General features: G+C 40.9%; 1 protein-coding gene across 1 annotated transcript in view; it reads left to right on the top strand.

The window, feature by feature from the left end:
- Window positions 1-16,369, top strand: part of hsdl2 (hydroxysteroid dehydrogenase like 2) — a 164,622-nt gene that overhangs the window by 35,927 nt on the left and 112,326 nt on the right. The window contains exon 3 of the mRNA XM_063048957.1: window positions 7,777-7,875. Coding sequence (XP_062905027.1) covers window positions 7,777-7,875 — 99 coding nt within the window. The remainder of the gene's footprint in view (window positions 1-7,776; window positions 7,876-16,369) is intronic.

Genomic DNA, 16,369 nt, shown 5'->3' with positions numbered 1-16,369 from the left:
CAGAGTGCTTTGGGAGGGTTGTGGGACAGGTGGCAGAGAAGGAGTGCCAAGGCCAGGCGGTGGCATGGGTGCAGGCACATCCAGCCTTGAGACACCAGGCAAGACCATGAGAGTCTAAACAATTAGTCTATTGATCCTTACAGAATATCTCTCTGGTGCTGTCTACTCCTTCCCTTCTCCCTTCCCATTTTCCCAACCATGATTCCCCTCTCCTTGCTGCGTTCTTACTGTCAGTCCACATTAGAGACCCATATCGGAATCAGGTATATGTCATGAAATTTGTTTTCTTGTGCAGCAGCTGTGCAGTGCAACACACACAATTACTACAGTATCTACAGTATTGTGTACCTAAGACTTTTGCACAGTGCTGTATGTCTGTAAGAATGCTTTACACTAATATCAGAAGGACTAGATTTGATATTTCTCTTGGAAATGCATGCTAGAGATGGCAATTTTTAAAAATATGAAATAAGTGAGAAAGAGAGACAGAAGACTGGATTGTCTAGAATTCAGTTTTGGTTATTATTGGGAGCTTAAAAAAGGGAAATTTTTGTTTTCAATCTTCTCTTGTTCTTTCTATTCCCAGTCCTATAGTCTCTCCCAGTTTTGCAACCTTTTTCAAATCCTGAGCTCTTAAACTAAGCTTCTCCTGATTGAATGTTCTAGTCTTTCGATCTTCCCTGAATATAAATGTGTTTTTGGTGCTTCAGGAGATTTAACTTAAATGCTGGAATGTAAAGAAAAATTATTGTATGGAAGCTCCTGTGGAGCCAGAGGCATTCAACTTTTAGAATGTTAATAGAGAACATCCAACACGCTCCATGATATTGGATCAGATTCCCAAGCTTGATCACTATGTCTGTCAGTATGATTTCCTTGTTTTAATTTGGCTGAATTGCTAACTGTTTTGTGTTACTTTCAACACACTCGAAGATGTGTTGGTTGCTGAAGGTCAATGAATTTGGCATGCCTTTTGGATCAGAGGGCTTTCTCAGAAGAACAGGTTGAAGTTTTTATTATAAAAGTGCAGCGCTTTCATCTGTGAAGCCAACGGTCTGTCATCCTGATCTTGTGTTACAAATGGTTGAATGACAAAATTCTGAACTACTGAACTTCAGAAAAGTGGACTATCACTATACCGAGAAATGCACCATCCAGATGTTTTGGTGAGAGGCTTGTATTTATATAATGCGTTTCATGTCTCCCACTAATGAGTACAATACTTGATTAGCATTTATGCATTTGAAGCCTTTCGACCTCGATATTTTGAGTGACTGAATGACTTGGCAAAAGATGAGCATGAATGTGCAAAACATAAAAAGACTCGGAAACGGGGAATAAAAACCTTTAGCTTTCTTCCTTCATAATCCACTCATAATTAGCTAAGAGAGTCTTTCTGAACCTGAAGATTCTGTCCTTTCTCCCATTTCCCGACATGGTATAGAATTCAATTAACATACAGGCAACCCTGGGCTACAGGTGTTCAGGTTACTGAAATTTATCCTTGGGGATTTCATAATCACCAGCCAGAAATATGAGATATGGAATAAAATGTGGGGAACATAAAGTAAATAAATTGATGCAATTTTTTCAACTGTTATTTCTCAACATATGCAGAGATGGCATATTGTAATACAGCCTATAACTTGGGGGGTTGTCTATGTTTATTATCTTATTACATGGCTTTAATAATCTTTACTTTGAAGATATTCATTGACCCAAAATTAATTGTTTTTAACAAATCACACAACAGCCCTGCTGGGATAAAAGATATCTTTCTCAATCTATTGTCAATTCTTTTCTGAAGTTCAAACTTGTGTCTAGTGTGAAATCAATCATTATTCTAGATACCTATCTGTTCCTCTTTCACTTGCTGTTATATAAATTGTTCCTTGAGACATGAACTAGTTGGTTTAGGCCTGGAGTTTTCAGGCAGTTTTATGTTGCTTGGTTATTAGTGTTTGGTTTTATCTTCCTTGTATCTAAAAGCACAAGAAAGATAAAAAGCATTGCTGTCTGTGCCAACTCCTGAAATGAGCATACTGTAATCTGCTTCATGGCAAGAGATTATCCAGGGAGTAATGAATTCTGCCAGTCTCCTTGGAAAAATATGAAGTTCCTCACTGATTTGTGGGAATCTTAAGTCCTCACAAAAGAGAAGTGTACTGAGTGCCTTGAGTCTATATAATGAGAACATGGGAGAGCCACAAAAACAGCAGAAGTTCACAGCATCCCAAGCTACCCACCATGTCAAGGCCCTCCCTTTTTGTAGATCCCAAATGCTCTACCACCTCAAACTCACAAATTGCATTGAAAAAGATTGCTGATTCGGAAATAAAACAAAAAATCTGCAGATGCTGGAAATCTGAAATAAAATCCATATACCGGAAGTATTCAGAAGGTCAGACAACATCAGTGGAGAAAGAAACAGACTGATAACCTTTAATCAGTTCTAATGAAAAATTATGAACCTGAAACTTGGCTTCTTTTTCTTTTTCCACAGAAAATGTTGTTCTTACCAACCCTCGTGCACTATAGTGGGAAACTGTCTATTTGTTTACTAATTATATATATATATATACTCAATAATAATTCTTGGTCTGTTCACTGCATATAGTTTAATTTAGCATGCCCCCAACAGGTGACTCATTTATTGCATGAGTGATTGACAATTCAAAGTTCAAAGTGCATTTATTGTCAAAGTATGTATAAATTATACAACCTTGAGATTCGTTGCCTAACAGGCAGCCACAAAACAAAGAAACCTAAAAAAAACATAAAGAATATTGTCAAACACCGAATATGCAGAGAAAGAAAAAAGCAAGTCGGGCAAACAATACAAGTAAATAAATAGCGTTCAGAACTGGAATTTTACTAAAGACATGAAGCCAGACATCTCTGCAGCTGGAGTAGGCAACAGCCACAGTTCATCGCAAAGCCGATTAATCTCTGCAAGACCACAGATGCGATGCCAGGCATCACTGCAGCTGGCACTGCAGTTTAGCGTAGAGCTGAGTAAACGTTGTGGAGCAGCGATCTGAACTGGCCCTCGCTTCATCTCCGGTCACGACACTCTGACCTTTTCAATCTAGCCCATTGCTTACATCGTCCAAACATCGGGTCATTCCTTGCTTTCAGACTGCTCTGGGGCCTGGACACTGCCGCCACATTTCAGCCTGTACCCGACCTTTCCAATTTGTACTGGCTCTTGGGGACATCAGTCAGACATCGGGAACTTCCTCACTCTTGGGGACGCTAGGACTCTGCCCTGACTGTGCTTCAACCCCAATTCTACCTCCGCTTGCCACAACCATGCCTCGCCTTTGCTTCTGCCTCCACCACCATTTGCTCACCTTTCCATTGTTAGCGTTGATCATTATTGATAAAGTGTTATGAATAAGGTATATAGTAGTTTCCTTTGTTTTGCTTTTTGCTGACAGTAAGTAGTCACTGGGCAGCACCATCTTAAGCTGGAAGTTCCATGGCAGCCTACACTAATATCAGTGTAACCTGTGTGTGGTGCTTTGCTATCAACTTGATAGGTGAGAAGCCCTCTTGATCTTTGATTTCAAACAAGTTGAACGGGTAAGATAGTTTATGGTTGTTGTTTGTATCAACTTGAAAGCTGATGTGAAAGGTGAGATTGTGGATTTGTGTCTGAACTTCTTCACTGCTTCACCAGTATTTTTGAGTTGGGCATGGTCTTCTCAACTTCATGTCAGCCTAAAGCTGCAGCAAGGATAGCTGGAAGAGGTTTCAGTCGGATAGAATCAAAGACACTCATATGAAGGACAAAGTTTCCTTTGAATGGAAAATCTGACAAAAAATAGTGGATATGGCCCAGTCCACTATGGGTAAAGCCTTCCTCACCATTGAGCACATCTACAAGAAGTGTTGCTGCTTTCCCATCATCGGGGATCCCCACCACTCAGGTCATGCATTTTTCTAACAGCTGTCATCAGAGATACAGGAGCCTCAGGACTCAAACCACCAGGTTCCGGATCAGTTACTACCTTCAACCATCAGGCTCTTGAACCAGAGAGGATAACTTTCACTTGCCCCATCACTGAACTCTTTCCACGGCCTGTAGACTCACTTTTCAAGGACTCTTCATATTCTTGATATTTATTTATTATTATTTATGTATTTATTTTTGTATTTGTATAGTTGTCTTTTGCAATCAGTTTGGAAGCCCAAGTTGGTGCAGTCTTTCATTGATTCTATTATGCTTATTCTTCTGTTATGAAATTATTGAGTATGCCTGTAAGTAAATGAATCTTAGTGTTGTATATGATGACATATATAGTATGTACTTTGATAATAAATTTACTTTGAACTTTGACCACCTCATATACCACCTAGGCAGCCTCCAACCTGATGGCATGAACATAGATTTCTCCAACTTCCAGTATTTGTTTCCCTCCCCTTTTCCTCCTCATTTCCTCACTCTGGCTTCTTACCTCTTTTCCTCACCTGCCTATCATCCCTGGCTGGTGCCCTTCCTCCTTCTCTTTCTCCCATGATCCATTCTCCTCTCCTATCAGATTCCTTCTTCTCCAGCACCTTGCATTTCCATTTATCACCTCCCAGCTTCGTACTTCATCCCATCTCCCTCGCCCAGCTGGTTTCACCTATCATCTTCATCCACTTTCTTCTCCTTCCACCTTCTTATTTCGGCACCTTCCCCTTCCTTACCAGCCTTGAAGAAGGGTCTCAGCCTAAAATGTCGACTGTTTATTTATTTCCATAGATGCTGCCTGACCTGCTGAGTTCCTCCAGCATTTTGTTTCTGTTGCTCAAGTTACTGGAAAAGATTGAGGCTTCTCAGTTGTGCCATCCTTTGTTAGTAGCAGCTGACCTATGTAAAGGAAATGTAAATAGAGGATGAAAAAAAACGATTTCTGGATTTGAGATGAGGAACACAGCTGTTGATGGAAATTTGGGAACGCTGGGTAAAGCCCAGCAGATCAGGTAGCATCTTTGGAGAGAAGCAAGTTATTATCAGAACTGACCTATTAGGATTGATCAAATAAATAAAAGAGTACAGATGCTGGAAAACTGAAACAAAAACAGGAAATGCTGGTAACTGGGATGTGGGATTTTGTGAGGATTGGCATTTTGGATGATGACCTCCCCTCCCTCCCCTATTGTGATAAGTCTTAGGCTTGAGGTACGAGGGCATGAGCTGCTGTTTGGATGCTCTTTGGATGCTGTCTGTTTGCTGCTTGTCACAACATCTGTACTTTTTTAGTGTTCGATCCTTGGCCATTTAATAACACGAGGAATAAAAGAAGTAGGCGAGTCATCCTCTCAAACCTGTTCTTTACTCCTTTCCATTGCAACTGTAGCATCCCTTAAATAGGGAGACCGAAATTTCCAGTACTTGAGGTGCAATCTCACTTACGCCTTGTCAAGTTTCATTAAACTTCCATACTTCTGTGCTCCATACTCCTTGTAACATAGCTCAATAAGGCATTAGTTTTAATTATGTGCTGTACTACATGATAATATTTTATTTTATGTACAATGGTCTCCAGATCCATTTGTCCTGCAGCGTTTTGTGGTCTCACTTGCTTTGAATAAAAATCAGCTTTTGCATCTATTTTTCGAAGCAGGCATTTTCCCCCATTATATCTGTTTGTAATTTTTAGCCTACAGATGTAATCTATTATGTCCCCTTTCATGTTTTTTGGGTCCTCTTCAAATTTGTTAACCTATCTACAGTACTGTGCCAAAGTCTTAGGCAAATACAGTATATATAGCTAGGGTGCCTAAGACTGAAGCATAATACTGTATTGTCTACATTAGAGTGGAGAATGAGTTTGTAAATCTGACGGCAACAAAGGATTTTTGGAACAGCGAGGGTGGAGAGCAGGGTTAGGGATGTGGGACAGGTGGCAGTGAAGGGCTACCAGGGGTGTGGGGTTGGCTTGGATGCAGACACATCCAGTGCTGAGGCACCAGGCAAGATAATCTGATTCCAAACAATTGGTTTATTGGTCATTAGAAAATGTCTCTCTGGTGCTTCGTGCCGCTGTTCCCCTCTTCTCCCCCTCCCCCTTCCCCCTTCCCCCTTCCCCCTTCCCACCTTTTCCCCTTCCCCACTCCCCTACCTTCTTCCCCTACCCTCTTCCCCTCCACACTTCACCTTTCCACTTCCCCTCCCCTCTTTCACCCCTTCCACCCCATCCCCCTTCTCCCCATCCCCATCCCCCTTCTCCTACCCCATCCCCCTTCTCCCCCTCCCCTTCCTTTTTTCAAGTCTGTTACATTCTTAAAGAATTCCAGCGAAGTTGTCCCTTCCTAAAGCCATTTTGACACCTTATGAATAGCTTCTGATTTTCTCAATGTTCTGCAAAAGCCTCAATAATGGGCTCCAACATTTTCCCAATGACGAATACTGTATTAGGCTAACCAGCTTAGTGTTTCAACCTTTCCACTCCCTCAGCCTCCCCCTTCCAGCACCTCCTCACTCTCTTTCCGCTTCCCTACCACTTCCCCTTTCCATTTCTGTCTCCCCTTTTTCATTTCACTCCCCTTCCTGAATTGTGACATTAACATTGGCAATTTTTCAATCCCCCTTAAGCTCTGGGAATCAAGAGAAATTTGGATATGATAGCCAGTGCATCCATTATCTCTGCAGCACCTTCTTTAAAAGCTTAAGTAGCAGGCTACCAGAGAACTTTTGGCCTTCAACCTATCAATTTGCCAAATTTCTGTTCTGTAGTGATTTATTTCAGAGTTCTCCCTTTCTGTAGGTCCTTGCTAATAATTGAAACAATTTTAGTTTTTTCCTGTGAAAGCAAGTTCCAATGAAAGGTTCTCCCAGGTGGCCTAGCCTCTTTATCCTTCAAACAGCATCAGAAAAATCACTGTCTTTTTACTTGTGGGATCTTGCTGTGCACCAATAGAACGCCATACAGTATAACAGTAATTACACTTGCATAGATAGCTAATTGGTTGTAAAGCTTGTGATACTAAGTACCAGATTTTATTTCTGGAGGGTGTCCCTTGGTTTGATGTTGTGGTGTTCACTGAGCTTGGCAATTAGCTTACAGATGTTTCATCACCAATCGAGCTGACATTCTCAGTGCATAGTGTCCCTTGGGGCTAGAACAGTTGGTCACTGCCTCCTTGCACTTTTGAGAGTTGCTGCTCTTTAATAGTCCTTTGAAACTTAAAAATGCTCGAGTAGCTCCCGCAACCTATAAATATCAAAAACGTGATACAGTTGCTGCTGTTCAATATTGAACTCTTCATCTGTATTTAGTTTGGTCACAGGAATAACTAGATGTTATGAATTGGGCCATGAATATGTATTGCAGTGAACTCAGCTAGGTTTGTAAGTTACGAAGTGTGAATGCAAAATACTTAAAATTGTATTTGTAATACTATACCCTCTTTGTTCCTTCCAGCAAAGGATGAGCTGCATGTAATTTGAGCTACAAGTAATTTGAGCTGCAAAACATGACCTTTTCATTCTGTTATCATTGAAGTATTTGACAGGAAAAGCTGGGTTTGGTGATATCTTTGTAATTATTCTAAACAGTTGACTGATGAATGAATGTTGACAGTCAATACTAGCTCAGTCGCCATGAACACCAAGCTACCTCAGCTTCAGAAAGCTTAATGTGTCTGTTGTGTTTTGCTTTGCATTTCTGTTTTATTTTTGTGAAAAATAGCTTTGCCCAATGCTGTCAATTCATCTCCATGGATAATGAAAACTGATTGTACACTTCTTTGATTTGTCTAAAATTACTATTTTTTTCTTTCCAGTTGAAGCTGCCGGAGGCAAGGCTTTACCATGCCTGGTTGATGTGCGAGACGAACAGCAAATCAGCGAGGCAGTCCTGAATGCAGTGAAGACATTTGGAGGTACAGTCAGATCAATGATTTTGGATGTGGCAGTCTGGTGGACAGCTAATGACTTTTGACTTTTGTCTTCCGGGAGGTATCAGTTTATAAGCCATATGGTGACTTAAGGTCCTGAGTTAAACTCTGAGCAAGCTGATCAATGGACAGACATTTTTTTTTTGCATCTGTAGTACCACAGTGATGCAAGCACTATGTTTCATTTATACGTTCTCACTATTGTGTGATTTCCAAAACATTCCTCCCATTCTTCCAGAATCAACCAGTATTTCCAGGCCAGCTATTTAACATCAAAAATAAAACTAGGGTTAACGCTGTGATGTGCAGAGGGATCTATTCACTAAGACTGAGGTGTAATTGTGATGTTTTTGTAATCTAAGAAATTGATATAGTTTGGAAAGTGGAGTTAATGTTCAATTCAGCGGTCACTTTAATTAATTTGAAGGGTGAGCTAAAAGAGGTGTCTGTTCCTACCTTGTGGAAGTGGTTTGAACTCATCTCGCCTAACTGAAGTGCAGCAGGTAAAAGAGAATGACCTTTTTTTTGTTGTAATGGGTGCAAAGTTTATATACAGGCAGTCAGGGCATGAATAGCAAATACCAGAGGGCACATGTACAAAGTTAAGGGAGGGAAATAGGGGAGACATCAGGGGTAAGTTTTTTACACAGAGGGTTGTGGGTGCCTGGAATGACTTGCCAGGGATGGTGGTGGAGGCCAAAACGTTAGGGGTATTTAAGAGCCTCTTGGACAGGCACGTGGATGAAAGAAATAAAGGGTTATGGGGTAGTGTGAATTTAGTATGGTTTTTTTTAAGGAATATATGGGTCGGCACAACATCGAGGGCCAAAGGGCCTGTACTTTGCTGTAGTATTCTAGTGTCCAGTGTCTAGTATCTAATGCCATCAGGTTTTCAGTACAAGTATGAAATATTTACTTGTTTTATGCACATTCTGCCTTCACCTTTTTTTGCTTCTACTTAAGATAACAACAGAATTTTTTAATCCAGTGAATTGTTCCAAAATGCTCTGTGGAAGTTGGAGGAAGGGATCCTAACAATTTATTATGTTTGAACTGTGCAATTGCACCAAGTGCGTGAGGAGTAAATTAAATACAGAAACACATGGCAACCAAGGTTAATCTTACCATGATTTACAGCCTGGAAGCCACTATCCACACATGGAATATATACAGTGTTTATTAACATTTTGTAGAAGTTCCACATGTTGGTGTTAACAGAAGAGCACTAGAGGCTGGTTTGTGTTTGAACTAGCCTGCCACCCATGCTTCCCATCTATGTGATTCCTGCACACTTTCGCAGTTTTGTAGGTTCAATGGATTTGTGCTGCAAAATGGAATGACCTGCAACTGACGGCTTGGCATTGGTGGCAGGTTCTGAAGCCTCACCCTCTAAGACATATGTTGTCAAAGTCTTTTAAATTATTTTTAAATGTCTGTGACATTTAAGAATAATTCAAATAGAAAGTTCAAAGTAAATTTATTATCAAAGTATGTAATGTCATCATATACTACCCTGAGATTCATTTTCTTGCAGACATTCACAGCAGATACCAAGAAACACAATAGAATCAATGAAAAACTACGCTTAGACAGACAAACACCAATGTGCAAAAGAAGGCAGACTGTGCAAATAGGAAAAAAGCTGATTGATAGATAGATAAATAAATAGACAGATCGATAAATAATATTGAGAACATGAGTTGTAGAGCCCTTGAAAGTAAACCCATAAATCGTGGGATCTGTTCAGTCTTGAGCTGAGTGAAGTTATAATGTTGGTATAGGAATATGGTGGTTGAAGGGTAGTAATTGTTCCTGAACCTGATGGTGTGGCACCTCAAGCTCCTATATCTCCTTCCCAATGGTAGCAGTGAGAAGACAGCATAAGCTGGATGGTATGGGTCCTTGATGATGGATGCTGTTTTCTTGTGGCGGTGCTCCTTGCAGATATGCTCAATGGTGGGGAGGGATTTTGCTATGAATTGTATCTACTGCTTTTTTTTCAGGCTTTTCCATTCATTAGCATTGGTGTTTCCATAGCAGGCCATCATGCAACCAGTCAGGATATTCTCCACTGTGCTGTGTCCTAAGCTCCCTCCCTTACCCTCTGTATACTCATGACTGTGTTGCCACCCACAGCTCCAATCTGCTAATAAAATTTGCTGACGATACTACATTGATTGGCCTAATCTCAAGTAATAGTGAGGCAGCCTACGGAGAAGAAGTCATCACCCTGACACAGTGGTGTTAAGAAAACAACCTCTCCCTCAATGTCGCAAAAACAGGAGCTCGTTGAGGACTACAGGAGGAATGGAGACAGGCTAACCCCTATTGACATCAATGGATCTGGGGTTGAGAGGGTGAACAGCTTTAAGTTCCTTGGCATACACATCACCGAGGATCACACATGGTCTGTACATACTGGCTGTGTGGTGAGAGAAGCACAACAGCACCTCTTTCACCTCAGACAGTTGAGGAAGTTTGGTGTGGGCCCCCAAATCCTAAGAACTTTCTACAGGGGCACAACTGAGAGCATCCTGACTGGCTGCATCACTGCTTGGTCTAGGAAATGTATTTTCCTCAATTGTAGGACTCTGCAGAGAGTGGCGTGGACAGCCCAGCACATCTGTAGATGTAAACTTCCCACTATTCAGGACATTTACAAAAACAGGTGCGTAAAAAGGGCCCGAAGGGTCATTGGAGAACCGAGTCACCCCAACCACCAACTGTTCCAGCTGCTACCATCCAGGAAACAGTACCACAGCATAAAAGCCAGGACCAACAGGCTCTGGGTCAGCTTCTTCCACCAGGCCATCAGACTGATTAATTCACGCTGATGCAATTGTATTTCTATGTTGTATTAACTGTCCTGTTGCACATATTATTTATTACAAATCACTATAAATTGCACATTGCACATTCAGATGGAGACATAGTGTAAAGATTTTTACTCCTCATGTATATGACGGATGTAAGTAATAAAGTCAATTTAATTCAATTTAATTCAATCTATAGAAGTTTGTCAAAATTTTAGATGACATGTCAAATCTGCACAAACTTCTAAGAAAGTAGAGGCACTGCTGTGCCTTCTTTGTAAAGGCACTTACGTGCTGGTCTCAGGGTAGACCCTCTGAAATGAAAACGCCAAGGAATTAAAGTTATTGACCTTCTCCACCTCCTTTCTGCTGATGTGAACTGATTTGTGGACCTCTAGTTTCATCGTCCTATAGTCAATTATCAGCTCTTTATTTTTTTCTGGCATTGATTGAAAGGTTGTTGTTATATCACCATTCACCCAGATTTTCTCCTTCCTGTATGCTGATTCCTTACTACCTTTTGATTTGGCCAACAGTAGTGTTGTCAGCAAAGTTGAATATTGCATTGGAGCTGTACTTAGCTTCACAGTCATAGAGAAGGGGACTAAGTACACAACCTTGTGGTGTACCTGTGCTGCTTATGATTGTAGAGGAGATGTTATTGCCACTCTAGAATGACTGGGATCTACAAGTGAAGAAATCGAACATCCAATTACACAAGGAAGTATTGAGGCATAGGTCTTGCAGTTTACTGATTAGTTTTGATGGGATGATAGTGTTGCATGCTGAACTGTAGTCAATGAAGAGCATCCTGATGTTTGCATCTTTATTGCCCAGATATTCCAGGGTTGAGTGAAGAACCAATGAAATGGTATCTGCCTCTGACCTGTTGTGATGAATTAGAGCCACTCTTCAGGCAGGAGTTGATATGTTTCATGACCAGCCTCTCAGCTGCTCATCAGAGTGGATGTAAGTGCTACTGGGTGATGGTCAATGAGGCAGGTTACCAAGTTCTTCTTGGGCACTGGATGATTGAGGCCAGCTTGATGGAGGTGAGTACCTCAGACTGCTGAAGCAAGCGGTTAAAGATGTCAGTAAACACTCTAGCTAGTTGCTTAGCACAGGTCTTTTATAGAAAATAGAAGTAAGTAATTAGCAAAAACACTTAAAACAATTATTTTCAAACAGTTTTAACTGATATTATTTAGTAATATTCATTTAAAAGCAACTTCAACCAATTAGCATTTCCATCCAGATTTAAGATTTAATTGAGACAAGGTGGTTTAAAGCTGAGGAGGTGGATGTGAAGTAAGGTAAACTCTTCAACTCACAGAGAACATAGAATAGTACAATACTGGATGGCCATTTGGCCAATGATACTGTGTATACATTGATGCCAATGTATGTTAAACCTCCTTGTGTATCATCCTTGTCCCTCCATTCACTTCATATTAAAAGCTTTTTAAACTCCACCAAAATGTTTGATTCCACTTCACCTTTGATAACCTACTTCAGGCACCCACCACAGTCTGTGCAGAAGAAAAAAAAACTTACCTCTCATGTTGTCTTCAAATTTCACCCCTCTAACCTTAAAGGTATAACCTCTGGTGTTTGTATTTCTACCCTGAAGAAAAGATATTGACTGTCTACCCTATCAATGTCTTTTGTAACCTTAAATACCTCATTTACAGCTACCCTTAGCCTCTGAGCTCGAAAGAGAACAACGTATGTTTGTCCAACCTTTGCTTATAGCTGATACCCACTAAACCAGACAGCATCCTGATAAACCTTTTCTGTACCATTTCCATAGACAACACATGATTTCGATAATGGTCCAAACAGAACTGACTGCAATACAAGTGCAGTCTGACTAAAATTTTATACAGCTGCAGTATGACTTCCTTACTTCTATGCTTATCACCCCTACCAATGAAGGCAAGCAGGCCACATCTTTGCTACCATATCTACTTACTTACCCATGTTCATTGAACTATAGACCAGGATTCCAAGATCCCTCTGTTCATCGGTGCTATTAAAGGGTGTACAATTAACTGTATATATCTTTTTCATTTGACCTTCCAGAGTTCCTCATTGGTTCTTGCTCGATTAAATTCCATCTGCCACTTCTCTGCACATATCTGTAACTGATCTGTATCCCACTGTATTCTTTGATAGTCCTTCACACTGTCCACAATCCACCAACTTTTGTGTCACTTGCATACATGCTAACCTCCATTTTCGTCCAAATCATTAATGTATATCTCAAACAACAGAGTTCCCAGCATCAATCTTGCAAAACACCACTGCACTGGCCACAGACCTCCAGCCACAATAACAACCTTCCACTCCTGCTCTCTGTCTTCCATGGGCAAGTCCATTCCAAATCCAAACTTGCAATTGGTCTTTATCTTCTGAATCCGCCTACCATGAGGGTCATTATCAAATGCTTTACTAAAGTCCATGTAGATAACTTCCATTACCTTACATGGCACCTTTGTCGTGAAACTTCACATGAATACATTACCTCTGGAGTCCAGAGCTTGACGGTTGGTGGAGTGGATGGTTCAGCGGGCTGACACTGATCTTCCAACGTGCTTTGTACTGTTGTTTTTCAGTATGCAAGCTTGGAAGACAATAAGGTGTACATTTGTGTGATGCTATTAGTGAGAAATCTTTTTGAAACTACTGACTGAATCAAGGTACAATCTGGGATGTTCATTTCTCGACCTTTATCACGTGCCTGGGGCCTCTGCACCTCCCTCTACAAATAGATCCTTGCCTTCTTTACTTCTCTACTCTGCACACCCACAACTGTGTGGCTAGGCCCAGCTCAAATGCCATCTATAAATTTGCCAATGACACAACTGTCTCTGGCGGAATTTCAGATGGTAACGGGGAAGCGTACAGGAGCGACATAGATCGGCTAGTTGAATGGTGTCGTAACAACAACCTTGCAGTCAACGTCAGTAAGATCAGCAAGTTGATTGTCAGGAAGGCGAAGTCAAAGATACACACACCAGTCCTCATCGAGGGACAGAAGTGGAAAGGGTAAGCAGTTTCAAGTTCCTGGGTGTCAACACGTCTGACGATCTATCCTGCAGTCAGCTTATTGATGCAGTTACAAAGAAGGAACAACAGCTGCTATATTTCAATAGGACTTTCATTAAAGACTTGCAAATTTCTACAGACATACCTTGGAGGGCATTCTAACTGGTTGTATCACCATCTGGTATGGAGGGGACATGCACAGGATCAGAAACAGGAAGTTGGAAACTCAACCTGCTCCATCATGGTTACTACCCTCTCCAGCATCAACGTCTTCAAAAGGACGATGCCTTAAAAAGGAGGCATCCATCATTAAGGACCCCATCATCTAGGACATGCCCTCTTTTCATTACTACCATGATGGAGGAGGTATAGGAGACAAAAGAGGCTTGGTGAATGTTTCAGAGACACCTTCTTCCCCTCTGCCATCAGATTTCTGAAGGGACGATGAACCCATCAACACTACCTCGCTATTTTTAATATATCTTTTTGAGCTAATCTACAAAACATTGTGAATCAGGTCAATTCAAAAGAATGGTCTTATGGTCTTAAAATCAAAAGGAAAATTTCAAAACCTGTGATCATTTTACTAAAAATTAAAAACCAAAATTGTGAGGCTGATAAAGTATTCATCCCCTTTGTAATTACTACACTAACTTTATTCAGTAGCAATATATTACCTTATTTGTTAATGTGTAATATCAATATTTGTTGGTGTAGAAAATTGGAGGATCACCTGTTTTCAATTAATTCATAAGAATTAATACCCCCTCTCTCTGTACGGTCTAACAGTATGGTAGTTTTTCAACAGAGCAAACCAAATTGACACAAAAAAGCATTGAAGACAAGTCAGGGAAATGATATTAGAGAAGCAAAGATCTGGGGAATGGTTCAAGACCATCTCAAACGCACTGAACATACCTCAGTGCTCGTGCAGTCCATCATGAAAAAGTGGGGAATAAACATGAAACCACAGCCACACTGTCTAGATCAGGCTGCCCTTCTAAACTTAGTCACTGGAGTAGAATGGCACGTTTAAGAGAAGCTACTGTGATGCCAGCAGTCACTCTGAGTAAGCTGCAGCGGTCGGTGGCTGCAATTGGAGAGTAATTTCATGGTTCCATGCTTGCACAAGGCCTTGCACAAAAAGGGTACTTCTGGAAGAGTGGCAAGGAAGAAGCTCTGGTTTTTAAAAAAACCCATATCTTTGTTCGTAAAGACTTTGCAAAGCATCAGGTAGAAGAACTGCAAAGATGTGGAAGAATGTCTTGTGGTCAGATGAGACTAAAGTGGAAATTTTTGGCCTCAACACTAAGCGGTACAATTAATGTAAATCTAATATTGTGCATCAACCAGGTAACTCCATCCCTACTGCAAAGTATGGTAGAGTTGGCATCATGGTTTGAGGATATTTTTCAGCAGCAGCGACTGGAAATCTGGTCAGGATTGGTGTGAAGATGAATGCTGCTAAAATACAGAGAGATCCTGGATTAAAAACTTGCTAGCCTCTGCCAAAAAGTTTAATCAGGGGAGGAAGTTCGTCTTTCGGCAGGATAGTGACTCACAGCACATTGGCAGATCAACCATGGAGTGGCTGCAAATGAAGAAAATTGATGCCCTCGAATGGCCTAGCAGGGTCCTGACCTTAACCTGATCAGACATCTCTAGCAAAACCTCAATATTGCTGTTCACTGCTCCCCAACTAACCTGTTAGAGCTTGAGCAATTTTGCAAGGAGAAATGGGCAAATCTTGCTCCAAAACATTGTGCAAAGCTAAAAAAGGCTTATCCAAAAAGACTACTGGCTTTAATTGCTGTGAGAGGTGGTTCAACTAAGTACAAAGCAAAGGGAGGTGAATTCTTCTGAACCGCTGTCATTTCAGTTTTTGTTTTTTTAGTTCTTCATGCTTTACAATTATCCCCTGTTTTGTGGGCGCTACTGTGAAAAGGGAGCATGTGATTCATAAATAAAAATTGTCAGTTAAATTGCTCAAAATCCCTGGTTGTAAAACTCATTTATATGAACAATGGGTTGAGGGCTAAATAGTTTTTCAAGGCACTCTTTAGCTAGGGTGCCTTAGACTTTTGCAAGATCGGGACTGTAGTGATTTCATGCATTGCACTGTACCGCTGCTTCAAAAATAAACAAATTTCATGATACATGCCGGTGATAATAAACCTGATTCTGATATGGGTCTCAATTGTGGACTGAGAGTGGAAGTGGGAAGGGAGAGGGAAATCATGGTTGAGAAAAGGGAGAAGAGAGAGGGGAGGGAACGGGAAGCATCAGACTGGCATTTTGTAATGATCAATAAACCAGTTGTTTGGAATTAAATGACCTTGTCTGGTGTCTCTGGGTGCCATCCCCGCCCCGATACTCCTCAGCCAGCTGGCTCACACCCCTCCCAAGTTACTCCACCCTCACCATTCCTAACATTCTTTGCTCCAACCAGACTTACAAACTGGCTGTCTGCTCCACGTTAACAAGTACAGTACTGTGCAAAAGTCTTAGTCATCAGTGCTGTATAGGTATATGTGCCTAAAGGCTTTTGTACAGTATTGTGTGTGTATGTGTATATTATAATATTTAGCTTCATTATTGTTATTTATTTAAATGTACTG

This window comes from Mobula hypostoma, chromosome 5 (genome assembly GCF_963921235.1).
Source record: "Mobula hypostoma chromosome 5, sMobHyp1.1, whole genome shotgun sequence".
In the NCBI taxonomy this organism is placed as follows: domain Eukaryota; kingdom Metazoa; phylum Chordata; class Chondrichthyes; order Myliobatiformes; family Myliobatidae; genus Mobula; species Mobula hypostoma.
Note: the sequence above shows the minus strand (reverse complement) of the source record. Positions and strands in the feature narration are given on the sequence as shown.